This window comes from Narcine bancroftii, chromosome 2, assembly GCF_036971445.1.
Source record: "Narcine bancroftii isolate sNarBan1 chromosome 2, sNarBan1.hap1, whole genome shotgun sequence".
In the NCBI taxonomy this organism is placed as follows: Eukaryota; Metazoa; Chordata; class Chondrichthyes; order Torpediniformes; family Narcinidae; genus Narcine; species Narcine bancroftii.
Window position 1 is genome coordinate 41,157,972 of NC_091470.1, and position 24,426 is coordinate 41,182,397.

Consider the following 24,426-nt stretch of genomic DNA (forward strand, 5'->3'; position numbering starts at 1 on the left):
AAGCATTTTCAGTTATTTCCAATACAAGTTCCATTGTATTGAAATCCTTTATTTTAATACAAAACCTGGAACAATCTTTAACGTTTTCTGAAATGTCAATAAATATCATTCTATTGTAGCGGCCCAGGTGCAGAGAGACAGCAAAATGGCTAATGAATGTGGCAACCGCACAGACCTGAGGGTGACACCACACTCAACAGATATCCCATGCCTCACATCCAAGAATTTGCTGCCAACCCGCACATGCATGGATATTGTCCAACGTGGACCTCATTCAGGGGAGTACCACCAAATCCCAGTTGACCCCAGGACATCCCCAAGACTGCAATCATAACCCCCTTTGGCTTATGAATTTCTCTGCATGCCCTTCGGCCTAAAGAACAAGGCACAAACATTTCAGCACCTGATGGATGCAGTGGGCTGGGACCTCCCATTTGCGTTCATCTATTTAGACGGTATCCTCATCAACAGCTGCAGCTGCAAGGACCACGCTGCTCACCTGAGACAACTGTGCACCTGCTTGAGTGAGTTCAGGCTATCGATCAACCCTGCAAAATGCCAGTTTGGTCTGGACACCATCGATTTCCTGGGGCATAGGATTAACAGACATGGGGCTAAACCCCTCCCCGAGAAGGTTGAGGTGGTCCAGCATTTCGCTAAGCCACGCACAGTAAAAGGGCTTCAGGAATCCACTGGTTTGATAAACATTTACCACAGGTTCATACCGGCAGTGGCACATGCACGCCATCTTTGCATTGATGGTAAGCAAGGCAAAAGACATTGCTTGGAATGAGGAGTTTTCTATAGCATTCCAGAATGCCAAAGAAGTGCTGGCCAATGCCACCCTCCTGGTCCATCCCAGACCTGAGGCGCCTACTGCTCTAACTGTCGACACCTCCAGCACAGCGGTAGGGGGTGTGCTAGAACAACTCATTGAGGGCCTTTTTTTTTCAGCAGACATCTCCGCCCCCCCACCCCCCGAACTCAAATACAGCACTTTCGACCAAGAGCTATTAATGCTGTACCTGGAGGTAAGACATTTCTGATACTTTTTGGAAGTCTGGCATTTCAGGATGTTCACTGATCATAAGCTGTTTACTTTCACCTTCAATAAGGTATTGGACCCGTAATCAGCCTGACAACAGAAACACTTGTCCTACATGTCCGAGATTACCACAGATATTGAACATATTGTGGGGGAGAAACAACGTGGTAGCCGATGCTCTATCACGTCATGCGATCGGATTGATACACGCCCTGTCCAAAGGGGTCGATTACATGGCTCTTGCCAAAGCACAGCAACAGGATCTTGAGATCCCTGCTTATAGGACAGCCATCTCTGGTCTCAGGGTGGAGAACGTCCCCATTGGCCCAAGTAACCTGACACTGCTGTGCGACGTTTCTACTGGCAGCCCCACTCCTTCATTCCGGCTGCATAGAGGTGCCAGGTTTTTGAGGCCATCCACAACCTGGAGCACCCCGCCATCCACGCCACAGTCAAAATGATGGCTAGAAGGTTTGTATGGCATGGCCTCTGTAAACAGGTCAGCCAGTGGGCCAAGACCTGCACGAACTGTCAGTTCTCCATAGTGCAGGTTCACATGAGAGTGTCTACACAGACTTTTGAGCAGCGTAGCACAGGTTCAATCAGTTACACATTGACATAGTAGGAGCGAGATATCTCTTGACCATGGTTGACCACTGCAGAGTTAAATGGAGGCAGACTCACTGGTTGATATCATCACAGAGACCTGCGCCAGGGCACTCATTGACATATGAGGGTCCTGGAGCACCTCACTTCAGACAGGGGGCACAATTCACTTATGGGCTCTGGGCGGCGCTGGCTAACATTTTGATGATGCAGCTCCACCACGTATCACCAGCAGGCTAACGGGTTGGTGGAGTGCTTCCACAGGCACCTTAAGGCAGCCTTGATGGCGTGGCTCAAGGGTCCTAACTGGGTGGACGAATTGCCTTGGGTCCTGTTGAGAATTCACACCATGCCAAAGGAGGACTTCAATGTCTCAACAGCAGAGATGTTCTCTGGTGTGCCTTTAGTTATCCCTGGGGAATTCCTGACCCTTGATAAATACCCGGATGACCTCATGGCAACCCTTGAGAACTTGCGGCGAAAACTGAAGTCCTTGGTCCCGTGGCAACAGGACCCTACTGCATGGCCAACCCAAGCATAGCATCCCGAAGGACCTAAAGACATGTCCATGTGAGTTCGTGAGGAGAGGTGCACACAGACCACCCTGACAGTGACCCTATGAGGGGCCCTACAAGGTCATTGGAGACAGTGGTTCCACCTTCGTCCTCTACACCAGATGTAAGGAGAGATTTTTACCGTCGATCACCTGAAACTGGCGTATCAGTAGTGTAACAAGCCAGTTTCCACTTCGCCCCCACGTAAGGCTACAGACAATGGCCCTGTCACCCGGTTCTGTGGTGGGGGGGGGGGGTGGTAAAATCATGTAGCGTCCTGTGTGCAGAGACAGGCTGACCCACAAAATGGCCAACGAGTGCGGTGACCGCCTGGACCTGGGGGTGACACTGGCCGTCGTCCCAAGTGACCTTCGCAAGACGGAAAGATGGAGAACTCTCGCAGGAGCGCTGAACATGACATCAGTGCCAGGGGCCCATATAAGGGCGAAAGCCAGAGCAATAAAGCAATCTTGTTTTCCAAGGCTTTGGTGTGCATGTCATTCTTCTCCACGCTCATGTAGCACGCACTCTACACTGATATTTATTGTTAATCATAAAACTTTTGTGTAAATGTTCTTATAATGTTCCATGTAATGTAATGTGTAATGTCTATCCTAATGTAATGGTCAACAGAAATTATTGTTACGAGCCCAGATGATTCCAAAAACCAGCAGTAACAAAAATTCACTAAGAGAATGGGTTAATTAAACAAAAATATCTAAAATCTTTTTCAAATAATATAAATATTTAACTTATTTCTATTAACTTAACCCCCTTCTAATTCTAAGCGCACATGTATGTTATGTGTATGTGTTCAGGAAAGTTCTTTGTTTCCCTGTCCAATCATTCACTTTTCACTTCTCCAAATTTACTGTTCTCAGGCAATTTTCACACTGCACAGAATTTAGCATTTATGATCTTCAGGCTCTGGTGCTTTAACTTAAATTTTTACCGCAAAGGAAGGTCTTTGTTGGTTTCAGAAAGAGATATTCGTTATTTGTTGGATACACATGTAAACTGACCTCCTTCAATCAACCATTTAAGTGTCCTGCTGAAGAAACTTGCCCCCTCATGGGTTTTCCAAAAGATAACATCTTTTTCCCGGTTACCTTATTTTCCCCTATTTCTGGAGAAACACATGAACCAGCCACATCCTCTTGCAATTGACTACATGGGTTTAGATTAAGTTGAACTCAGAACTTTAGGGGTCTTGTATCAATTCTGTAAAACTTGCAGTTTCTAACACCAACCCTGCTGTAATCTTTCTCTCTCTCTGTCTCTCTCTGTCTCTCTTTGTCTCTGTCTCTCTCTCTCTCTCTCTCTCTCTCTCTTTCTCTCTCTCTCTCTGCAAAACCTCATGACCCCTCTTAGAACAGCAAACTTCAACCAGAGTAGGATCGCTGATACCAGCAAAAGATTAATCGGTTTCTGAACCTGGACATCTCTTTAAAGTTAATAGTCCATTTTATTCCACAACATCAGTTCAATTTACACCTACTTGTGAAATCTTCATAAGACATTCTTCAAAGTCATTGTAGTCATGGAGTCACTGCTTAGGCATAGCTCTTGCATTTCAAATGTCTTTTGTGAAATGTTACTGAGATGTCGGCTTGTGAAGTGTACCTAAACTAATTCCTAAACTAAACCCCCACAATCTATACTTTTTAAAGATATATTTTATCATGATTTTATTAACCCATTCCATAACATTATTGATGCCTAATTCACCCTCCTTGCTATGCACACAAAACCCCTCTGCATGCTTATTGAAGGACTTTTAGCCAGAATCAGACACACACAAAGATAAAGACTGTACAACAGGCTAACAGTGCACCACAATTTAATCCACAAAGACTTCCACAGAGCCAGGCTGGCTGTGGCTGCAGCAAGTCCGAGTGAGGCCTCAGGAGGCCGGCGCAGGCTTATATCCTGGAGGGTGATTGACACCCGACCGGGTGGGACTTGATCCATTCAGGCCGACTGATTGACAACTGGCCAGGTGTTGTCCTGTCCCCTTACACTCCTGCAGCTACAGAGGTTTCCCCTTGCAGTAGGCCGGTGGTGTACCCCCACAGGGAGACCCTGGCTCCAACTGCTCACTGCCAGGCCCGAGCCAAGTGCGCATATGTCTCCATGCTCTGTGGTATGGCGGCCTCGGCTGAAGCCACCACTGCTAGGGCTGAGCCAACTGTGCCAGCTCAGTAAACAGTGTTGGCCCTCGTGGAAGAGGCCTACAACCCTGGAGCACTACTGACACCCGTGACCACAACAGGTATGGAAACTAGCCTTTGACTCTTACAATGCACTTTGGTAGAAGTTATTATTTGGTTGGGCAGTAAATTCAAAATTCGGAGGTGCAAAGAGACTTGAGAGTTTTTGTGGAGGATACCATAAAGGTTTAACTCCAAGTTGAGTTAGTGGTGAAGAAGGCAAGTGCAATGTTGGCATTTGTATCGAGAGGAATAGGATACAAGAACAGGGATGTGATGTTTTGGCTTTAGAAGGCACTGGTTTGGCCTAACTTGGAGTATGGAGTACTGCTTTGTGCTCCTTATTTAAGAAAGTATATGCTGGCATTGGAGAGGGCTCAGAGAAGATTCACGTGAATGATTCCTGGAATGAAAGGATGAGTATACAAGTCACATTTGGCAACTTTGGGTTGTACTCCTTGCAGCTCAGAAGAATGAGGGGGGACTTCATAGAAGCATTTTGAATGTTTAAAGGCCTGGACAGAGTAAATGTGGCAAAGTTGTTTCCCATGGTAGGGGAGTCCAGGACAAGAGGGCTCAACTTCATGATTGAAGGGAGCCCATTTAAAACAGAGATGCAGAGGAATTTCTTCAGCCAATGAGCGGTGAACCTGTTACTATGGGTGGCTGTGGATACCAGGTTATTGGGTGTATTTAAGGCAGAGATTGATGGGTATTTGAATAGTCAGGGTATCAAAGGTTATGGGAAGAAAGCAAGGGAGTGGGAGAATGGATCATTTTATGATGGAATGGCAGATCAGACTTGATGGGCCTACTTCTGCTTGTTTATCTTGTGGTCTTGCTGCCACTGTTATGTCTAAATAAAGGATCACAATTTGGGCTTCCTTGTCAATTTTTTTAGCAATCACGTCAACTTAAATGTGCTAATCCTTCAGGATTTTCCTGAAAATCTAGCAATTAATTTGGGTAAAACTCAGACGAAAAGTCATGCAAAAGAAAAAGTTAATTTAAAACAAATTTAAACAAAATTATATAGTTAAAACAATGATGGGAAATAGCAACTTGGATTGTGCAGTTAGATGTTGCAATTCACTTAATAATAACATAGGCAACAAGCCTATTAGATAATAGCTCATTTTTTCTGAATTAATCTCTATCCCTTTGCATGAAGAATTTATTCTTGACCTGGACCTGAAAGACAGAGCTCATATTCTGAAACTGAATCAGAAACTGGTTCTAGAAACAACAGTGAGGGGAAAGATTCTGCCATCTATTCCAACAAGTCCTTTAAGAATTCTGTGCATTTGTTTATAATCACTTTGTGTTCTTCAGAACTCTAGCCCAAGCCCAATTAGCTTGACTTCTCTTTCTCAGGAAATTCTCTCCAGCCCAAAATCAATCTTGTGCATCTTTGCTGCACTTTAAATTGCAAGAATGCATCTTGGGCAACCAGTTCTCAACATTGTTATGTTTATATGGCCCTGTATAATCATAGTGAGAATTCAAGCAGCACTAATTGTGATGCAACTAGTCGACCTGGAGTGTAACCTGGGTCCAAGGTTCAAACCTGGTCTCTGGTCCAGTCTTGCTGAGTTTGCATGTTTTGCTTCTAACTCTGGGTGTCTTAGTTGCTTCAGTTTCCTCCTACATCCCGAAGATATTCAGGGTTGATAAGTGAATTGGTGTCTAAATTGCTTCTGATGTGTAGATGAGTGGTAGTGTCTGGGAGAATATGGGAAGAATTAAAAATGTGGATTGATGTTCTTCTTTGGCCTCCTTCGGTTGTGGTCAACCATGGGTACTGTGCCTCTGGTAGTCACTGTGGAGTGGTCTCTCCAGGATGCAAGCCAGGGCAGAGTTGATATGGAGATCTGTCTGTTGCCCATGCAATAGGACTCCCCTCTCCAAGCTAATGAAAGGTCTAAAGGAACGAAAAAGAGTGATTATAGTTTGGCACCAGCAGCATCGCAGGAGTTGCTGATCTGGAGTTGAGTACAGGTGTCGGCCACCTTTGGACTCTGACTCCAGATTTTTCCTCGGGGGTTTACTCCCAAAGCCTTTCCTGTGAGTGAGTATAGCCACAAGGCAGCGAAGGTTTGAAATTGGAGTTTTTCCTCTCCTAGATTTTCCTTTTCCGTGGCTAACAAGTCCTATCTGCCTGGAGAAGCTAGTTTCAAGACGCCAGTAGCCCGCCTTTGCCCCTTCTCCTGTCAGTGAGAACAGCGCTGTCGGACACATGTGAAGGCCAGGAGTTGGACTTGGTTGTCAGAGGCTGTTTGGTAATTTGTATACAACCCACACTGCAACCCATCCTGATGGTAATCAGGAAACGGGTGTCTTCCACTTGCTCCCCTCATCCAGATCTTTAAACTGAACAGCTGGCGCCCTGGCACAGATCATTGTGGCATATGGCTCGTTACAGCCTCTCAGCCTAAAATTATTTCATTCTTACTCTGTAACACCAAAGAAATTTTACAAATACCATTGTTTTAGCATAAATGTAAATTATTGAGAATCAAAAGGGTCAAGTTGAAGGATGCTTATTTTTATGTCAAAGGTGTTTGCAATAGGGGCCAAAACAAAAATAATTAATGCCTTTTAGGATATTAGGATTTCCAAAAATTCTTCACAAGCAATTAAGTGCTTTTGAATACCTTGATGCAGGGTGGCTGAATTGTGGCCTGTTGCCCATTTTTAAATGGCTCGTTAGAACATGGTCTCTAATATTAAATTGCACTATATGTACATTGCTCTTTTCAACACTAATTGCCCAAGCCATTTTGAGTCTACACTCTTTCCTATTTCCTCTTTCTGTGCAAGAGGATTGGGGGTGGAAATCTTCTGTTCTGCTCTTTTTAAATGGGCTGAATCTTGAGCTCGCCACAGCTCTTCAGTTCCCCTTGAGCTCTGGTGGGGTTACCCAGCTCGGGAGAGGACAGGGCTTAACTTGCTGTGTGCTGACCTGATGCTGGATGGGAGCCAGATCAAAGGCAATTGCGATGTCTTACCCAAATGAACAGCTCACTGAGAGCCTGGGCTCTCACACAGAGAGGAACTGCTTTGTGTTGGGTGCTGGATGTGAAAGGGGTGGGGACAAGAAGGGTGAGATGGGAGGGTTATCCTCTGCTGCACTGGTCCAACTCCCATTCCTGCAGTCAACCGATCTGCTCCTGTTGCAAGCTTGCCCTTCCAAGAGATCAGTGTGGTGAAACCAGAGATTATGACATTGCAGTTGTGCAATGCCAGACGTGGACATGATGAGCTGGGAGGCTCTAGCTGGATCATTTGTATGTGCGCTTGAGACAGCAAATGTGTGAGAGGAATCCCCCAGGGTGCCCTGTAATCTGTATCTTTCAGGCGTGGGGAAGAGTAAAGGTGTGTGACGCCACACACAGCTGTAGGGTGCCATGAGGCCAAAAGGTGTTGGGCCTGGGGGACCTTGCTATGTGCATTCGGGCCATTACCAGAATGGCACAGTTAGACTGGCATGGTTAGCATAGTGGTTAGTGCAAGGCTGTTGTAGTACCAGTGACTGGGGTTGAATCTGGTACTTTAAGGAGTTTGTACATTCTCCCTGTGTTTGTGTGGGTTTCCACCAAGTGCTCCAGTTTCCTTCCACACTTCAAAACATATTGGGGTTGTAGTTCACTTGGACGGCACAGGCTTGTGGGCTGAAAGGCCCTGTTACTGTGCTGTATGTCTAAATGTAAAAATTTTAAATTTAATTTTAACTTGGGTGGTGGAGGGTGATGGGCCATCCCAGGGTGCACTCTCTGCTCCATTCATAGTTTGAACACTGTTCCATCTGAGTTTTGGGGGTGTCATATTGGGCTCATCTTGCGAAGCCTCCATCTTTGTACTCAACATACTGATGGCTGCTAATCGAGAAGGCACCTGAATTTCTGCAGCATCTCTTGTGAGGGTCCCATCATCTCCCAACCAGTGCAGGTCACTCTGCATTACAGTCCCTCCTGCCTCCTGCGGCTGACTGCACAGCAAGATGCCAAGACTACATGACCAAATGGCTTTCTGGCTATAATGAAGGTAGATACTAGGCAGGACAGAGCAACTTTGCCACATGATGTCATATGAGACACCCTGCCCAATTGCAGAGATAGGCAACTTCGCAGTAGTCTGGCAGCCCTTTGACATCTCCAGTGAGGCAGTCTCAGCGTGACTCAACCTTGCCACAGCACTGGGGATTTCTGGACTAAAAACAGTCTTTTTTGTAATATAGCCAGGCTTAATGTTTGGCCCGTGACTCCTTGAATTTTTCTGTATGTGGCCCCCAACTAAAAAATGTTTGGCCACCCCTGCCTTAATATATGATGAAAATGTAATACAAAACTTGTATGGAGAATTGTTTCTCAAACTGTTTTCCATTGGTGATTTTTTTTTTAAAAACTGCTGACAGAAAATCAGAATTTATTGCATTGAATGTCGTGAAAAAAATTTCTTGTTTTGTGGCAGCATCACCGGTGTATTTAGCTACATTTAAAAAATACATAAGTGCAAAAGAAGAGAAAGCGAGGTAGTGCCTGTGATCCTTGTTCATTTAGAAATCTGATGGCAGAGGGGGAAAAGTTATTTTTGTACCTACTGTTGGGTGTTCATTTTCATGCTCCTGTACCTCTTTCCAGATGGTATCAGTCTGAAGAGGACATGGCCTGGGTGATGAAGATCCTTGAGGCTGGAAATTGCTTTCTTAAGACACTAACTCTTTAGATATCCTTGATGGAGTGAAGACTGATGCCCATGATGAGATTGGCCAAGTTCACAACTCTGTAGTCTTTTCCTTTCCCGTGCATTGGAATCTCCACACCAAACAGTGATTCAGCCAGTCAGAATGTTCTCCATGGGACATCTGTTGAAATTTGCAAGAGTCTTAGGAATTCTCCTGGTTGACAAACATCTGGAGGTGGGAGTGGGTGGTAAAAGGAATTGTTGACGTTTCACTTCAAAAAGCACATTGGGACTGAAAGTGGAGAGGGAAGTTAGCCAGATGGTTTTTGTTGGACTAAGGTGTGAAGGATGACTGAGCAGATGGAACTGAAAGGGTGAGGAGTTAGTTTGAGAGACAGGCAAATGAGTTGTAGGTGGAAAAGGAGATGTTAAGTATAAAAAAGACTGATGGATCCAAGATGAGGATGGGAATGTGCCTTGCTCCGTGCCAGATGACAAGAGCAAAACACACTCTTTCCCCCACTCCCGCACAGTGCATCTACTTACAAGAGTTTATTAGGTTGGTATGTATTTCTCTAGTCATGTTTTGAAAACCAAGTGAATTTTCAAACTTGCTACTATTTCTACCTGATTTTGAAAGTTAATGGAATTGATCTCTAACTATAAATTTAAATTCCTGAACCTTTCATTGCTCTTGAAGCTTTTAACACATAAAAATACATAAAAATATAATACAAGTGATATACTTCAATTGTTGTCTGCCTTGAGGCAAAAAGTCACTATGAGCATTGCCTGGCTCACCTAACAACAAGAGGCAAAAGAGTGTCCCTTCAGAGGCACTTGCAACCTCACAAGACTCCTTTTCAAACCATTGGCAACCTGAGCTCCAAATCCAAAGCACGAAAATCTGATTCCCTTCTGGGACCCTTGCCCTCAGCACCCTCTTGAACCCCGGTTCCAAAACAATACTTGGCTCCTATGAGGTTGTTTCCAGCAGCCTGTGCAAGTCCTTCAGCTGCTGAGCCTCTCACTGGTCTGCTGCCATGGTCACCATCCTGTAGGATCATCTCCCATGCTTCCCCTTCTAACAAGGGGTGGAGGAGGTGGGTGTTCTCCCTGTATCTGATGCCATGCACTGCTTCCCTGGAGTCTTCAACCTCTCATGCATGATACACTTCCCGGCATAGATGCCACCATCTTGGGCACAGATCTTTGTGGTTGCAGGATTTTAAAATAAAACACCATTTGCTCCTTTAACAGGATGTTTATATCCTGCATGGAACTATTGGTATTAAGACCAGGTGGTAGAATATTGCAGAGCAACGCAAAATTTCTGCACTCCGCTCTCTCACATCTGCAGCAGCGCTGTCTTTACCACAGATCCGGTAGTGCTACCATTTTTTCCTCAATCTCTTGAACAACATTTGCCCATAATCTTTTTTTAATCCTTAACATGTTCACCTTACAAGTGTTAGCAAAACCTGCACAGAGCTGTCCTTACAAATAATATAAGTAATGTAAAAACATCAGAATTCTTTAATGGCAAAATTATGTTTGTAAGTTAAAACAGCTACATTTGTTTCACTAATTCCAAACTCTAATAAACAGAACTGTCTCTCAAGATTATGTATTGTGGCAGCGCATATCCTCATGGTGAACTGGTCCTGCTTGTGTTGCCACGTGGCGGGGCAGCCATGGGGAAATGGCGTCATCAGAGGTTTCACTCCGACTCCAGCATCCCTTCCAGCGCCCACCCTGGGCAGCGATTATGATGTCACAATGCACCAGGTGACTGAGCTCCTGCTGCCCTTAGAGGGGCGTGCTGAATTGGAATAAAAACAGTCGGTAACGACCCTCAATGTGGTGGCTGCGTTTCTTTCACTGCTCACACCGCCACAATGGTGACCCTGACGAGCCCAGACATTTTTTCTGGACGAAACACCATGGATGCAGCAGAGGTTAACGCTGTCTCCATCAAGCCTCCCGCCTTTTGGACCCACCGATCGAAAACCTGGTTTGGGCAGGCGGAAGCACAATTTCAATCCGCAACATCTCCTCAAACGCCACGATGTTCTATCATGTCGTGAGCACTCTGGACCAAGAATCAGCAGCGAGGGTGGACGACATCATCCACCACCCCCCGGCTACGGGCAAGTACACTGCCCTCAAAAACCTGCTGCTCAGAACTTTCGGGCTAACTCTCTTGCAACGGGCTTCCAGGCTCCTTCACCTAGATGGGCTTGGGGACCGTAGTCCGTTGGCACTGATGGATGAAATGCTGGCCCTGGCAGAAGACCACAAGCCTTGTTTTCTCTTCCACCAGATATTCCTGGAACAGATGCCGGAGGACATCCAGCTGCTCCTCACAGATGAAGACCTCGAACCCGAGGAGAGCAGCAGCCCGTGCGGATACCCTCTGGTGCATGAAGAGGGAGAATGAGGCAGCCCTCAACCAGGTGGCACGACCAGGAGCCAGCCTACTGCAAGCTGCTCCCAAGGCCAAGACAGATAAGGGCCAGTCGACCCAGTGTTTCTACCACCAGCCCTGGGGAGCACAAGCCAGTAAGTACCGCTAGCCCTGCGGGTTTCAGGAAAATGACCAGGCCAGCCACCGTTGATGGCTGCGACAGCTGGCCAAATGGCCTCCTTCATGTGATGGACAGATCCATCAGCTGCCGTTTCCTGGTGGACACGGGCTGAGCTCAGCGGCCTTCCCACCCCCCGCCCCCCCCCCCCCCCCCCCCCACAGCATTAGAGACTCGCACCCGATCTCGAGGTCCAACCCTGTGGGCGGCCAACGGCTCCACCATCAGTACCTACAGCACCCACGGGGCACAGATCCAGATTGGGAAGGAGAAGTTCCACTGGAGGTTCTCCTAGCCTCCGTGGGCACTGCGCTCTTAGGGGCCGACTTCCTCAGTGCTCACGGCCTACTGGTTGACGTGAAGGGCAAAAGGCTGGTCAATGCCCAAACATTCCAGTCCACAGGCCCGAAATCGCCACCGTATCCACCGCCAGGGACGAATTTGATGAGATCCCACACTAATTCCCCGCCATCTTAGAGCCATGGTTCAACGCTGCCCTGCCCCAGCATGGGATCTTCCACCACATCGCCACACAGGGCCCTCTGCTGCACGCTAGATCCAGACAGCTGCCGCCCAAGATGCTCCAGTAGGGAAAGGAGGAGTTCTCCAGGCTCCAAGAACTGGGAATCGTCCAGCGCTCGGACAATGCCTGGGCATCGCTTGTGGCCAGGCTCTCTGGACTAGACTGGGTGGACGAACTACCCTGGGTTCTCCTCGGGATTAGAAAGGCACCCGAGGACCTGTAGGCTTCAGCAGCAGTGATGGTCGATGGCGTACTGCTTTCCCTGCCGGGTGAGTTTTTCGGCCCAGACCCTGACACCACGTCACCATCAAAAACCTGCTGGCTGACCTATGCAGGCGACTAGCCTCCCTAGCTCCCCCACCCCCAGCACGCCACAGCACCTGGCCGTTTCATCTCCCTAAAGAGCTCAACTCTGCCCACTTCGTTTTCATGTGGAGGGGACCACAAGGTGCACCACTACAGCAACTGTACGAGGGGCCATACAAAGTCTTGCAGCTGTCCGGCGGAACCTTCACCTTGGACGTTGCTGGGAGAGAGGAACTTTTTACGGTGGACCGCCTGAAGGCAGCACATCTGGACTTAACGGGGCTGGCCGCCAAAGCGACAGGTCGCGTAGCTGGTTTGGGGGTGGGGGGGTGGTTTGTGTGGTGGCGCACATCCTCATGGCGAACCAGACCCGCTTGTATTGCCACATGGCAGGGCAGCCATGGGAAAATGGCGTCATCAGAGGTTTCTCTCTGACTCCAGCATCCAGAGGTTTCTCTCTGACTCCAGCATCCCTTCCAGCAGACACCCTGGGCAGCGATTATAATGTCACAATGCACCAGGTGACTGAGCTTATGCTGCCCTTAAAGGGGAATGCTGAATTTGAATAAAAACAGTCATTAACGACCCTCAATGTGGTGGCTGTGTTTCTTCCACTGCTCACACCGCCACAGTTTCTTCTTTTAACTCGAATGAGAATTCTCTTTGGTCAGCTCTGACAGGGTTGAAAAAGCAAATGTTGATAATGTTAATGATGAGGTTACCCATCTACTGTATACAAGTTACTTCGTAGATACTTTTGTACAATAATTTTAAGTAGCATATAACCTATCTTTGTGGTTTATCGAGGGAAAACTCTATAGTAATTTAAATCCCAGCTTTGTAAAATGTACTTTGAAATCTATTTCTTCACTGTGTTACTAAGGAATGAATTTGTACATATTGCACTTACACCATATTTTTAACAGAAAACCAGAAGCCGAACAGGTAGTTGTGTGCAATGTCATAAAATGGAAGCTCGGTATACAGTATCAGAGTAGAGTCTTTTTAATTGTCCTTAATATGATGCTCTGGAAGTCTGATAAATGTACTTACTGTATTTATCAGACCAATTCATCCATCTGAACAAATAATGATTTTCCCATATATTTTAAAGCATGTAAAGGGTAGCAGTACACCCAATCAACCTACAAACCCCAGTACATTTTGAACAGTGGGATGAAACCAGAGCCTCCAAGGAAAATCCATGCAAACATGGGAGAACATAAAAACTCCTTACAGTTCAGGATTCGAACCCTGATCCCAATCGCTAGCACTGTAAAGGCATTGCTCTAACTGCTACGCCAACCATTGCTGTCCCTAAATGTTTCACAATATTCATTAATGATTTCATATATCATTACAGTAGTTTACTTGTTGGTAATTATTGAATAGTTGTGGGTGATTATTCAACAAAATGAAAGAATTATGGCAAGTGCATTGTGAGCAATATAACTTGGGTGGCCACATTTCTAACTTGGGGAGAAATTGGTTTACGGGCAGAACCCTTGTGTAATTTGGGCACTGCCTGTAATTTAAATATATACTCTGAAATTGCTGTCCTGTATTTGGTGGAGCATAGAACCAACAATAAGAACCAAATATTTAATTTTTAATCTTTTTTATTAAGAGAACTACTCTTCATCCCAGTGCTTTGTAGATAAGTACAAATTTGTCGATGATACCTTGGTAGTGAGTTGTGTAAAGAAAGAGGATAAATCAGCACACAGGATGGAGATTGAAAACTTGGTTGAATGGTGCACCAATAACGACCTTGCACTGAATGTCACCAAAACTAAGGAGCTAATTGTTGACTTCTGTAAAGGAGAGTCTGAGGTTTACAATGCAGTAATCATTGGGGGATTATAGGTGGAAAGGGTGAGCAAATTTAGGTTCAAATTTAGTCAGTATCTTGGAGGATCTTATGAAGAAAGCACATCAGCCCCTCTACTTCCTCAGGAGTTTGCAGAGGTTTGATATGACGCCAGAAGCCCTGGAAAATTTCTACAAATGTGTGGTGGAAAGTGTTCTGACCGGCTGCGTCATGGTCTGGTATGTGAACACCAATACCCTGAGCGTAAAGCCCTCCAAAATGTAGTAGATACAGCCTAGGACATCACAGGCAAAATCCTCCTACTATTGAGTACATCTACAGGGAACGCTGGCATCGGAGGGCAACAGCAATGGTCAAAGACTCACTCCACCCAGCACATGCGTTTTTATCGCTGCTGCCATCAGGAAAGAGGTCGAGGTGCCACAAGACTCGCACCACCTGGTTCAGGAACAGCTGCTCCCCCTCCACCATCAGACTCCTCAACAACAAACTCAGTCAGGGTCTCATTTAACTACTCTTGTGCAGTTTCTTGATTTTTTTTCTGTTCTCTCTGTATTGCACAGTTTGTTTACATTGTTATCTGTTTACAGTTCTTTTATTTACATGTTTACGCTGTGTACAGTTTATTACCAGTTAGAGAGAAAAAAAGAATCAGGGTTGTAATCTGCAATTCACTACTTTGGCTTAGCAAAGTTGCCCAATAATAAGCTGATTTTTTTTTCCCCCCCTATGCCTTAGTGCTTTTCACTTTATTTTTGTGTGGTAGTCTTTAATGTTGCAAATGTATAATTCAATAACTTTTGTGAAAAATTAAATATTTCTTAAAATACCAATCTAATAATGAAAGGTTATGTTATCACCACGATTATAGGAAGGAGTAACTTTTTTTTAATTGCAGACATATGAAAATAATGAAGTTTACTTACCCAATGATGAAATCTGGGTTTACGAAATTGAAAGTGGTATATGGTAAGCAATATCCTCCAGATTTTATATTTCATTACTTTGTTCGAGTACTATTCCTAATGTTTCTCATGACACCAGATTATCTATTGTGTAATGCCAAAAATTCACTGTAGCTGAATGTCTCATGACTGAAGTAAAAATGTTGCCTCCAGCTAGTAACACCAGGCATTGAAAGTGCAATCAGCGAGAATTTGTTACAGAATCGATAGTGATAGGTATTAATCGCCATTAATGCATATATTGGAAAGTTACACAGATGCAGAAGTTGTCTTGATTGGTGTCACTCATTTATAAATATTACAAATATGACCTATTTTATTGCCACTCCAAATTCAAACATATTGAACAATGTGCATGTTTGGTGACTTTTTTAAAACCTCACCACTAAAAAAAAATATTATTTTTCCAGTGCCATTTTAGTAGCATTTTAATGGTTGACAAATAACCCCTTTGGTCATGAAAATTAACATTAAATGTTCTTTGATTTATGAAAGAATTAGATTCTTGGAAAACATTTTGTTAAATATTATGTATGGTAAGTTTTGGGTTTATTGGGGCCACTGCAGGTGCTACAGTAAACCTTGAATATAGTCATCGTGTTCTCAATAATAGGCTGAAAGAATAAAGTGGAGTTAAAGGTGAAAAGCTTAATTGAATGTTGTCATCCACACTACTGTGGTAACTGGAGATTCAAGGGTATCGTTGATGATGAGTAAGGCTTGTTCTGTTGAACTTTATTTGCACAATATTGTTTGATAACTGGTGGAGCAGAAGGCAGAAGAATAAAATGGTCTTATCGTGGATGAGCAGTGCAGTCATTCAAGATCTTTGTGAAATTTTCAAATAACTGTTAGATTGGCCTTGGGGAAAACTTAAAAGGGATATTCAGATAGATAAGATTGAGAGAGGTTTAAGATTGCATCACCCTCCACATGACTTCCAAACAGAAATGATTTTTGGCTACTCTGAATCCAAGTTTTCTCATTCCTTAAAATGAACTTGCATAAAGGCATCTTTGATTTTAAACACGTTTTTAAGACAGTAGCCATCTCCCTTGATGATTTATTTAGGCTTCTCCTTTGGAAAAGTTTTTGCTGTCATGCGATCGATAGTTCTTCCCCATCAATATATGCATGTTTGCTGGTGTCTTGAAACATTCAAACCAGTCATGGCTGTCCTTGACATCTTCAGCACTTTTAGAAGATTCATCACCTTCGTATTCTTTTCAGTCTATGACTTGGGTGTTTTTGATTCATTTATCAACTTTTTTGCTGCGTAATAACCCACTTAACAAAAAAAAATTAAATGGTAATGATATTCTAACCACCTGCCCAAAATTTAAATTCTTTCCATTATAATATCTAGAGGCACTATTCTGATGCAATCAACTGAGGTCTTTTAATAATAACCACAGTTTATGCCAATAAGTAATAGTTTGTTACAATAGTTACATACACCAAGAGTCTGTGTAAATAACTCCTTAATTTTGGTTTTCTATTGGCTAATAATTTTGGTTGACACAGCTCACCTAGGATTTCAATTGTAGTTTATTATTAATGTTGGTATAATCTGTCTCTTTATTCTCTAACATTAATCAGTTATTATTCAGTTTTGTTTTAAAAAAAAACTTGGTAAATCGAAAACACCTAAATGCAATATAGTAAAAAAAAATTTAAATGAACATTTTTTCCTTAATTTTTTAAAATTATTGGACAATTTAGTTGCATTTCAAACTATGCATGCAATAACTTATTGAAAAGTTGTGAAATTTACGCAAAATCAGGTCTGACATTTTATTTGTTTTGTAAATGCTGAATATTTCCTCTAAAGTTGACTCCAAATTGGATTTTGTAGTTTATAGCTGGCCATTCCTGATCTTTCGAGAAAAGATCTTTCCTTGTGCTAATCTCTCAATTCCAGCTTCCTATAAACTGCTAACTATAAAGACTTTGTGCAGTGGCACAGCAGTCTTCTCGGTGAAAATCTCTTGCTGGAGTGGCCAGTGCAATAATCTTCACCATGGGAAAAATTGGAATAGAAGTTGGCCTTGTGACCACTTAAATCTACCCTGACATTCAATAGATTATCTGTTCTTGGTCTCAACACTTTTTGCTTGATCTCTTGAGCCTTCCCTTGTTACCCTAATCATAAACCACTTCGGCACCACAAAAAGACCTGCTGCACTTTCGAAAAATGACTTTTCTTGGACAAACTGTGACTATATATTATCTATCTTTCATATTATCTCTTTCCAGACAGGAGTAATTTTATGTATATTATTTGAGTTGTATTTTTTAAATTTTACTGAAGTCCTCTTTGTCTGCAGCAAGTTAGAATTTTGGGGTATATTGACAATTTTATTACCATAATTTAAAAAAAAATTATTGAATGATTCAGCCTCTGTAATTATCGGGCAAAAAAATTCCAAAGATTTGCAAGTCAAAAGAAATTACATCTCATATTTAAATAGGTAGTTTCTAGATACAATTATGATTAAGTGCCCTCAACAATCATAAAAACACATAATGCTGGGAGAAACTCAGCAGGTCAAACAGTGTCTTTTATATAGCAAAGATTAAAAAAAATGTTTCAGGTTTGAGCCCTTCATCAAAACCTGCTGAGTTTCTCCAGCATTGTGTGTTTTTACTTCAGCCACGGTGTCTACAGATTTTTGTGTTTTACTCAGAATCATTTTCTGTCATTCATCAAAATAAATAATTTTTGTTGCCCATTATCATCTTGATGAATCTTCTCCAACATGACTTTAGTGCAAGTATATCTCTTAAACAAGGAGACCAAAATGCAAGTCCATAATGTCTTGCCAAAATGGAGAAAAGTTGTAGTAAAATTCCCTTATTTTTTTTACTCCGTCTCTCTTGTAATCAACAACAATGTTTTTTAGTCTTCCTTATTGCTTACTGTATCTGCTTGCCAGCAATCTATTTAAAGGAGGAATACATCTAGATCCTTCTAAGAGCAATAAAGGGTCATAGCCCAAAACATCATTGACAATGATCTGACTGGCAGGGTTCCAGCTGTTTCTTCGGTGTTGGTAGTGACAAAGAAAACGGATTGTCGATATATGCCGGCTGCATACCCTCAATGGAGATGGTCAGCCTTTCCATTCCTCCGGATCACAAACCATTTTACCAATGACCTCGTAAGGACTGTCGTGGTCGGCGAACAGAGTCATGTCGAATGAATACATGTGCAGTGTTGTAAATCATCACATATACACTGCAGTTAACACATGTCGCATAGGTGTTGGTCTGAGCTTTCCTGTAGGTGTTTTACATAATTGGACGATTCATACAGTGCAGTCACTGTACATAGATCAATAAATTCACCAAGCAAAGTCATTGTGGTGCCATATACCAGTTCTGCAGCTGAACAACCAAGGTCTGCTTTTAAGGCAGTGTGCATGCCAAGGGCAAATGTTCACTCCATGGAGACATTTATTCTCAGTGCTGGATTCACTTGGTGATGGAAATACTCAATGAAACCATTGGCCTTTGGATGATAAGCCATAGTCCGAATGTGAGTGGTGTCCAAAAGATCAGTGAAAGTTCAGAACAGCACCAATTCAAAATGAGCCCACTGGTCTGCTGGAATGGTGCCTGGAACATCGAAAGCTGGAATCCAACCATCAACGAAGGCCCGACCCACAGGCTCCACAGAGATGTTGGTGACAGGAATGGCCTCCTGCCATCTTGTAGCTCGATCCTCACACGTGAGTAGATAAGTGTATCCCCTTTATGGTGGAAGCAGACCAACCATGTCTAGGTGCATGTGATGGAAGCGAGAGCATGAAACAGGAAAATCTCCAAGTTTGGAGTTTGTGTGTCTGGAGAATTTAGAACGCTGACACTGGAAGCAGGTCCTTGCCCATAATCCAACATCCTGTTTAACGTGAGGCCAGGTAAATTGTTCCATAACTAGCTTGGCCGACACTCTCCTGCCTAGATGAGACAGATTATGGGGGTTACTAAAAATCTCCCACTGTATTCTTGTGGGTACAGAAGGCCTGGGTCTCTCTCTGTGGAAAATTCTTGAGCAAGTGTTTCACCTGAATCATCCAGGCTTATGTTTTTTTAAGTGTTGACCAGTGTTGTTTTGGTGGTACCAGATGAGATCAGGATCAATGTGTTGTGTGCGAGCTATAACAATGAAATCTATGGTAGTGGTCGAATTTAAGGCCTCCATGTCCCACCTGGATAGGGCTTCGACCACCGCATTCGCCTTCCCTTGGATGTGCCATATATCCAAGGAAAGTCGTAAGATGAAATCCAAATGCCAAAACTCATATGGTGAGTAGTGGTACACACTTGTTTGCACAGTATGCGTAAGAGGTTGGTGGTCTGTATAAATGGTAAAGGGTGACCTTCCACCAAAAATTGAAGTGCCTAACTGCAAGGTGGATGGCTAGGAGTTCTCATCTGAGTTTACTGGATCTTGCCTGAGTCGGTGACAGCTTGGTTGAAAAGAATGTCACAGGCTCCAACTTCCCACCTCTTTGTTCTAACACAGTTCCCACAACACTGACGGAGGCAAACACGGTGGTCTTTAGAAGATAATTTATTTGACCCTTTAAATTGGTCAGTAAGTGACTGTATTCTGCATGAAATGTCAGTAGAAATTCATCATCCCAAAAAAAACAACAAAATGTGAGAAAGAAAGTGGCAAATTTCTCATATCTTTGATTCCTCTGGCAAGTTACCATCCTTTGTAACTTTATGCTCTAAAAATGTAAGCACGGCAGCACCAAAAAGACATTTAGTTGGATTGATTACAATGCCAAACTCATCGATTCTCTGGAACAGAGTCATAAGATGTTCCTTGTGTTCCTTTTCATCGATGCTTGCCACAAGAATATAATCAATGTATGTATACACAAAATCGAGGCTGGAGAATGTGGAATGTTTGCGCTGTGTTCTACAAATGGGGTGGAAAATCGAAGAAATGCGAATGTTCCAAAAGGAATAATTACAGCTGTTTTGGCAATTGTGATATGTTGCAGTGTGAACAAACTACAGGCTTTAATTAGCTTAAAACATACACAAAGTTCAGTATCCTTTCTGGCTCCATGTACTCTACTACTTACACAAGGGCTGGCATGAGCCTTTATATTGGGGCCGGTGATTGGCATGGAGTAGGTGGAGCCAGCCTCCCAGGTTACCTCCCTGCAGTAGGCAGGTAGAAATGCAGACAGGTGCAGGCAGTCACAGACAGTCCAGTGGTTGTATCACCACAGCAATATCAAAAAGTTCTTCCATAATCAGATGGTTGGTGTGCACCATGTCTATTTTTGCAAATAACCATTTCTCAGGTTTGCTGAGAAATTCTGTGAATTTGGAATGTTGTGTCAGTCAGGGATGGAATTGTTTAGTGCATGGTAATAATCAACAGCTGGGTGCCAATCCCTTGGCGACTTCTTTGAGAGCATCTGCAGCAGCAGTGTCCATCAGCTGCCAGATCTATGAGTTATTCCCAGTTCCTGCATGTCCTCAAACTCAGCTTTTGTGCACTTAAGATGATCCAGGGGCAATCTATGAGCACTCACTGCAACCAGAGGACCCCAGGTCTCAATGCGGTGGGTTACTGCACCTTTGATGTCCCCATGTCGATATGACGGTGTTACCAAGGCAAGGAAATGCTTCAGCAATCCTCTGAACAGGCAGGAGCTAGGTTGGAAACTTGTCCGGTATGTGACAACCCTCAAGGAACTACAAATGCAGCTCATTGGCATACAAGTGCTTGGCCACAACATAGAGATTCTTCAAGTCCTCCATCAGGGAAAAATGAGATAGAAAATCCACTCCCAGGATGTAATTCACTACATATCAAAATGGCTCACTGAGACCAAAATCCAGTGTGAGTGATCTCTGAATGTCAGAATTTTTTGTGGCAGACAACACATGACATATTAGGGTATCTGTGTGCTCTTGAGCAGTTGGAGAAACCACAGAAATTTCTGCACCGGAATCCACAAGAAATTGACTGCCAAGAAACGGTCCTTGAGGAAAAGACATTGGCTGAATCACCCATAAGCAGCAGTTGCCTCCATTGCCAGACCTTGCAATTTGTAGATGTCGGAAGGTGGCTACAGCACAACCAGGCTACAGTGCCAAATCTCTGTTGTTTACAACAATGACACTGTCTGTTGCTTCTGCTGTGCCCCCGACCCCGCATGATTCCAACTAGGCCAGAAATGGGGGTAATTCCGTTGGGTGGTTAAAGCCTGGTCTTGTGCACTGAGTGCTGCCATTTGCTACTCCAGCTCCGTTTTCTTTTGACTGGGTGGTATAGCCTGTTGTTCAGCTCAGTTTTCTCCTGCTGACTGGGGGAGTTGATAATGCCTCTAGCTGTATTGCAGAGGTCGTGTCTAGCTAATTCTTCAAGGGTGATCATCCCAAAGACACAAATGGGTGTCCTTGAATGTGAGGAGACAAACAGTGGAGGAATCTCAGGTTCCATGCTTCCCGTTCAATAGGCTCTTCTCCAGCCAGCCTGTGCCATCTTCTCAGCACCTGTCATGGCCTTCTCTTGCCTAGCAGTTCAACAATGCAAGGTTTCTGGGACGGCTGAGTTTGCTCCAAAGTAGCAGTCTTCAGGATGTCATATGGGAAGTTGTCAGCTGGATTAGCTTGACTAGAACGTCCTCCACTTCATATGCAATCTGCTCTAGGAGTTGTGCCAGAAGCAAATCGAATTTTGTATTCTGACTCGTCACATTTAGTGAGGAGAAATGTGCCTCAAGATTTGAGAACCAAGCCTGCGCATTGATGGTTTTTAAAAAAGGGAGGACCTTAAGCTTGACCTCCCCAACTGCCTCTGTAACGGTTTTATCTTCATAACTTTCCATTTTTACTTAGAAGGTGCTGTGAACCAACAGGGTTATCACTTGTAATGTCTTTAAGTTAAAGTATATATACACATTAAAAGAACACACACTTTATTCAGCACAAAAATGGCATCAGCCACCTTTATTCTTCACCACAACCACACATTTCCTATGAAACGCCTCTCACCAAAGCCCCCTGCCGCAGTTGACCACAACACTCCTAATCTTCTCCCTTTGTGACCCCCATGCATGCATGTGGTCCACCATGCTATTCACACTCTCCCACAGATGTGCGTTACTTCTCTCATACGTTGTCCTGGGTAAACTTGTGCCTCTCACTTTGTTCGTTTTAGATTGGTCACAGGGTTTGAGCTACCGAAACAAAATAGACAGACACGCCGAGAGCACTTCAGTTTATACAAATCTTTATTACAAATTCTAAAGCTGATATCAAACTACAATATGCAAGCCCTTTCCAATTATACTTATCAACGCCTGGACTGGTCCCAACTGCCAAAGGGAGGCAACGACTGCACACTTGTAGTAGGTTGTCGGGGCGCCGGTAGCAGCTTCCCCACCTCCCCCGACCGGGACGTTAGCTGAACTCTAGAAGTTATTCTTCTTGCTGAGAGATGTTGCCACCTCTCGGAGAGTCTCAAACTTCAGCAGCGGGACCCAAAAATTGCTTACTCATAACTTATCACTTTGAATAAATGGTTTATTTTGCATCAAGGCTAGGCCTCTGACAGTCTGTGACCAAAACAGGAAGTGTTCTTGGTACACAGATGTCCTTTCGTCAGATAACTGCATCTCTGGCCCCTCGGTGGAATTTAGCTTGTGTCTGCTGATTCTTAAAAACAAGCAGGTTCTCAGCCTTGCAGAAGCAAAGGTTGCAAAAGTAAAAAACATGGTTTAAAGCTGAAGCAAAAAGCATGGTTTAAATCCTCCAATACACACGTCGCTCCAGATACGTCACCAGCAGCGACGGGCTTTACTCATGACCCATGTAAGTATGTGACCGCAACAAAATTACCACAAAAGTAATATTACCATGTGACCTTTTACCTTTATTCTTACAATATAGGCAGCGACAACCAATGAAGGGAGATCTTCCTCGTCCAATGTCAGGGAGCTGTGCTGCTTGTCTAAATGGAGTAATGTACATTTTTGGAGGATATGATGACCTGGGATATAGTAATGAGGTAGGTCTTGTGCTTTTACCTTGTTTGACAAGATTTCTGCTGCATTTAAATTATAAAGGTAGAGAACAGGTTTTTTTTGAAAGTGACCATATTACAATAATGTTCAATAGTCATAGGCTCAAAGGTCTAAGTGATTAAACACTAAATGGTTTATAATTCTACCTATAACAAAACGAATTTTAATTATAAAGTTGTAATCGCAGAGTTATTTATTTTATCCAATGTCGTAGTGCTAAACTCTTATTAATTTTAATTTCTCCTATCCTTCCCCTGATTGTTGCCTCCTACCTTCAATGACCAGCATGTTCTCCGTCGCTGAATTGTTTTTCAAGCTCGACTGGTTGCTGAAATAACTGTCTTGAATCGTACACCTGGCAATGTTTTAGCATTTCACTTCCCCAGGCCTGATGTTATATTTACCTTTTGAAACTTAAAATGATATGGTAAAGGAAACCGAGGCCTATCCCCAGATTGATCACATGGCCTGCCAATTAATGCTGCCAGAAGCATTTTTCACTCTCTAACTGTGCCTGATGAGCAATGAAATATATTTAGATTATTAATAATTTATTTGAGAACATTTGGGTAATACATACCTAAAAACCTTTAATATTGATTAAAGGAGAGAAAAATACACATCTTAATTTAAGGGTCTTAAATCTAAACAAAGGAATCGTGATCGTAGTTCAATACATAGAAGTGCAGGAAAATCTTGGCAGTTCATGTAGCATCCATAGGAAGCTAAGATATATAACCATTATTTCAGGCCTGAGCCCTTCATTAAGATGTGGACAAAAAGTAGACAGACTCCTGAATAAAAAGGTGGGGCAGAAGGGAAAAGGGGACAGGGGGGAGGATTACATGCCAACAAGCAAAAGATCCTAGGAGGATATGGATAGGAGGGCAGGAAAAAAAATGCTGGGGGGACCAGGGGAGGGGGTAGCTCTGAATGGAGAGGGAAGGGGTGAGGAGCTGGAGGAAAGGAGACAGCACGATAGAGAAGACAGAGAAAGGGGAGGGTCCTAATGGAAACTGGACGTCAATGTTAATGGAATTTGGTTGGAAAGTGCCCAG

General features: G+C 43.7%; 1 protein-coding gene across 12 annotated transcripts in view; it reads left to right on the forward strand.

Moving 5' to 3' along the window:
* The window catches only part of LOC138753421 (kelch domain-containing protein 1), a 121,277-nt gene that overhangs the window by 19,602 nt on the left and 77,249 nt on the right, over positions 1-24,426 (forward strand). For 5 of the 12 annotated variants that reach the window (XM_069916387.1, XM_069916384.1, XM_069916392.1 and 2 more), the window contains exons 2-3: positions 15,242-15,312; positions 23,235-23,352. In XM_069916387.1, coding sequence (XP_069772488.1) covers positions 15,242-15,312; positions 23,235-23,352 — 189 coding nt within the window. Of the gene's footprint in view, positions 1-11,370; positions 11,661-13,083; positions 13,230-15,241; positions 15,313-23,234; positions 23,353-24,426 lie in introns of those variants that run through there. The other 7 variants (XR_011351156.1, XM_069916393.1, XM_069916386.1 and 4 more) reach the window with 7 other exon arrangements.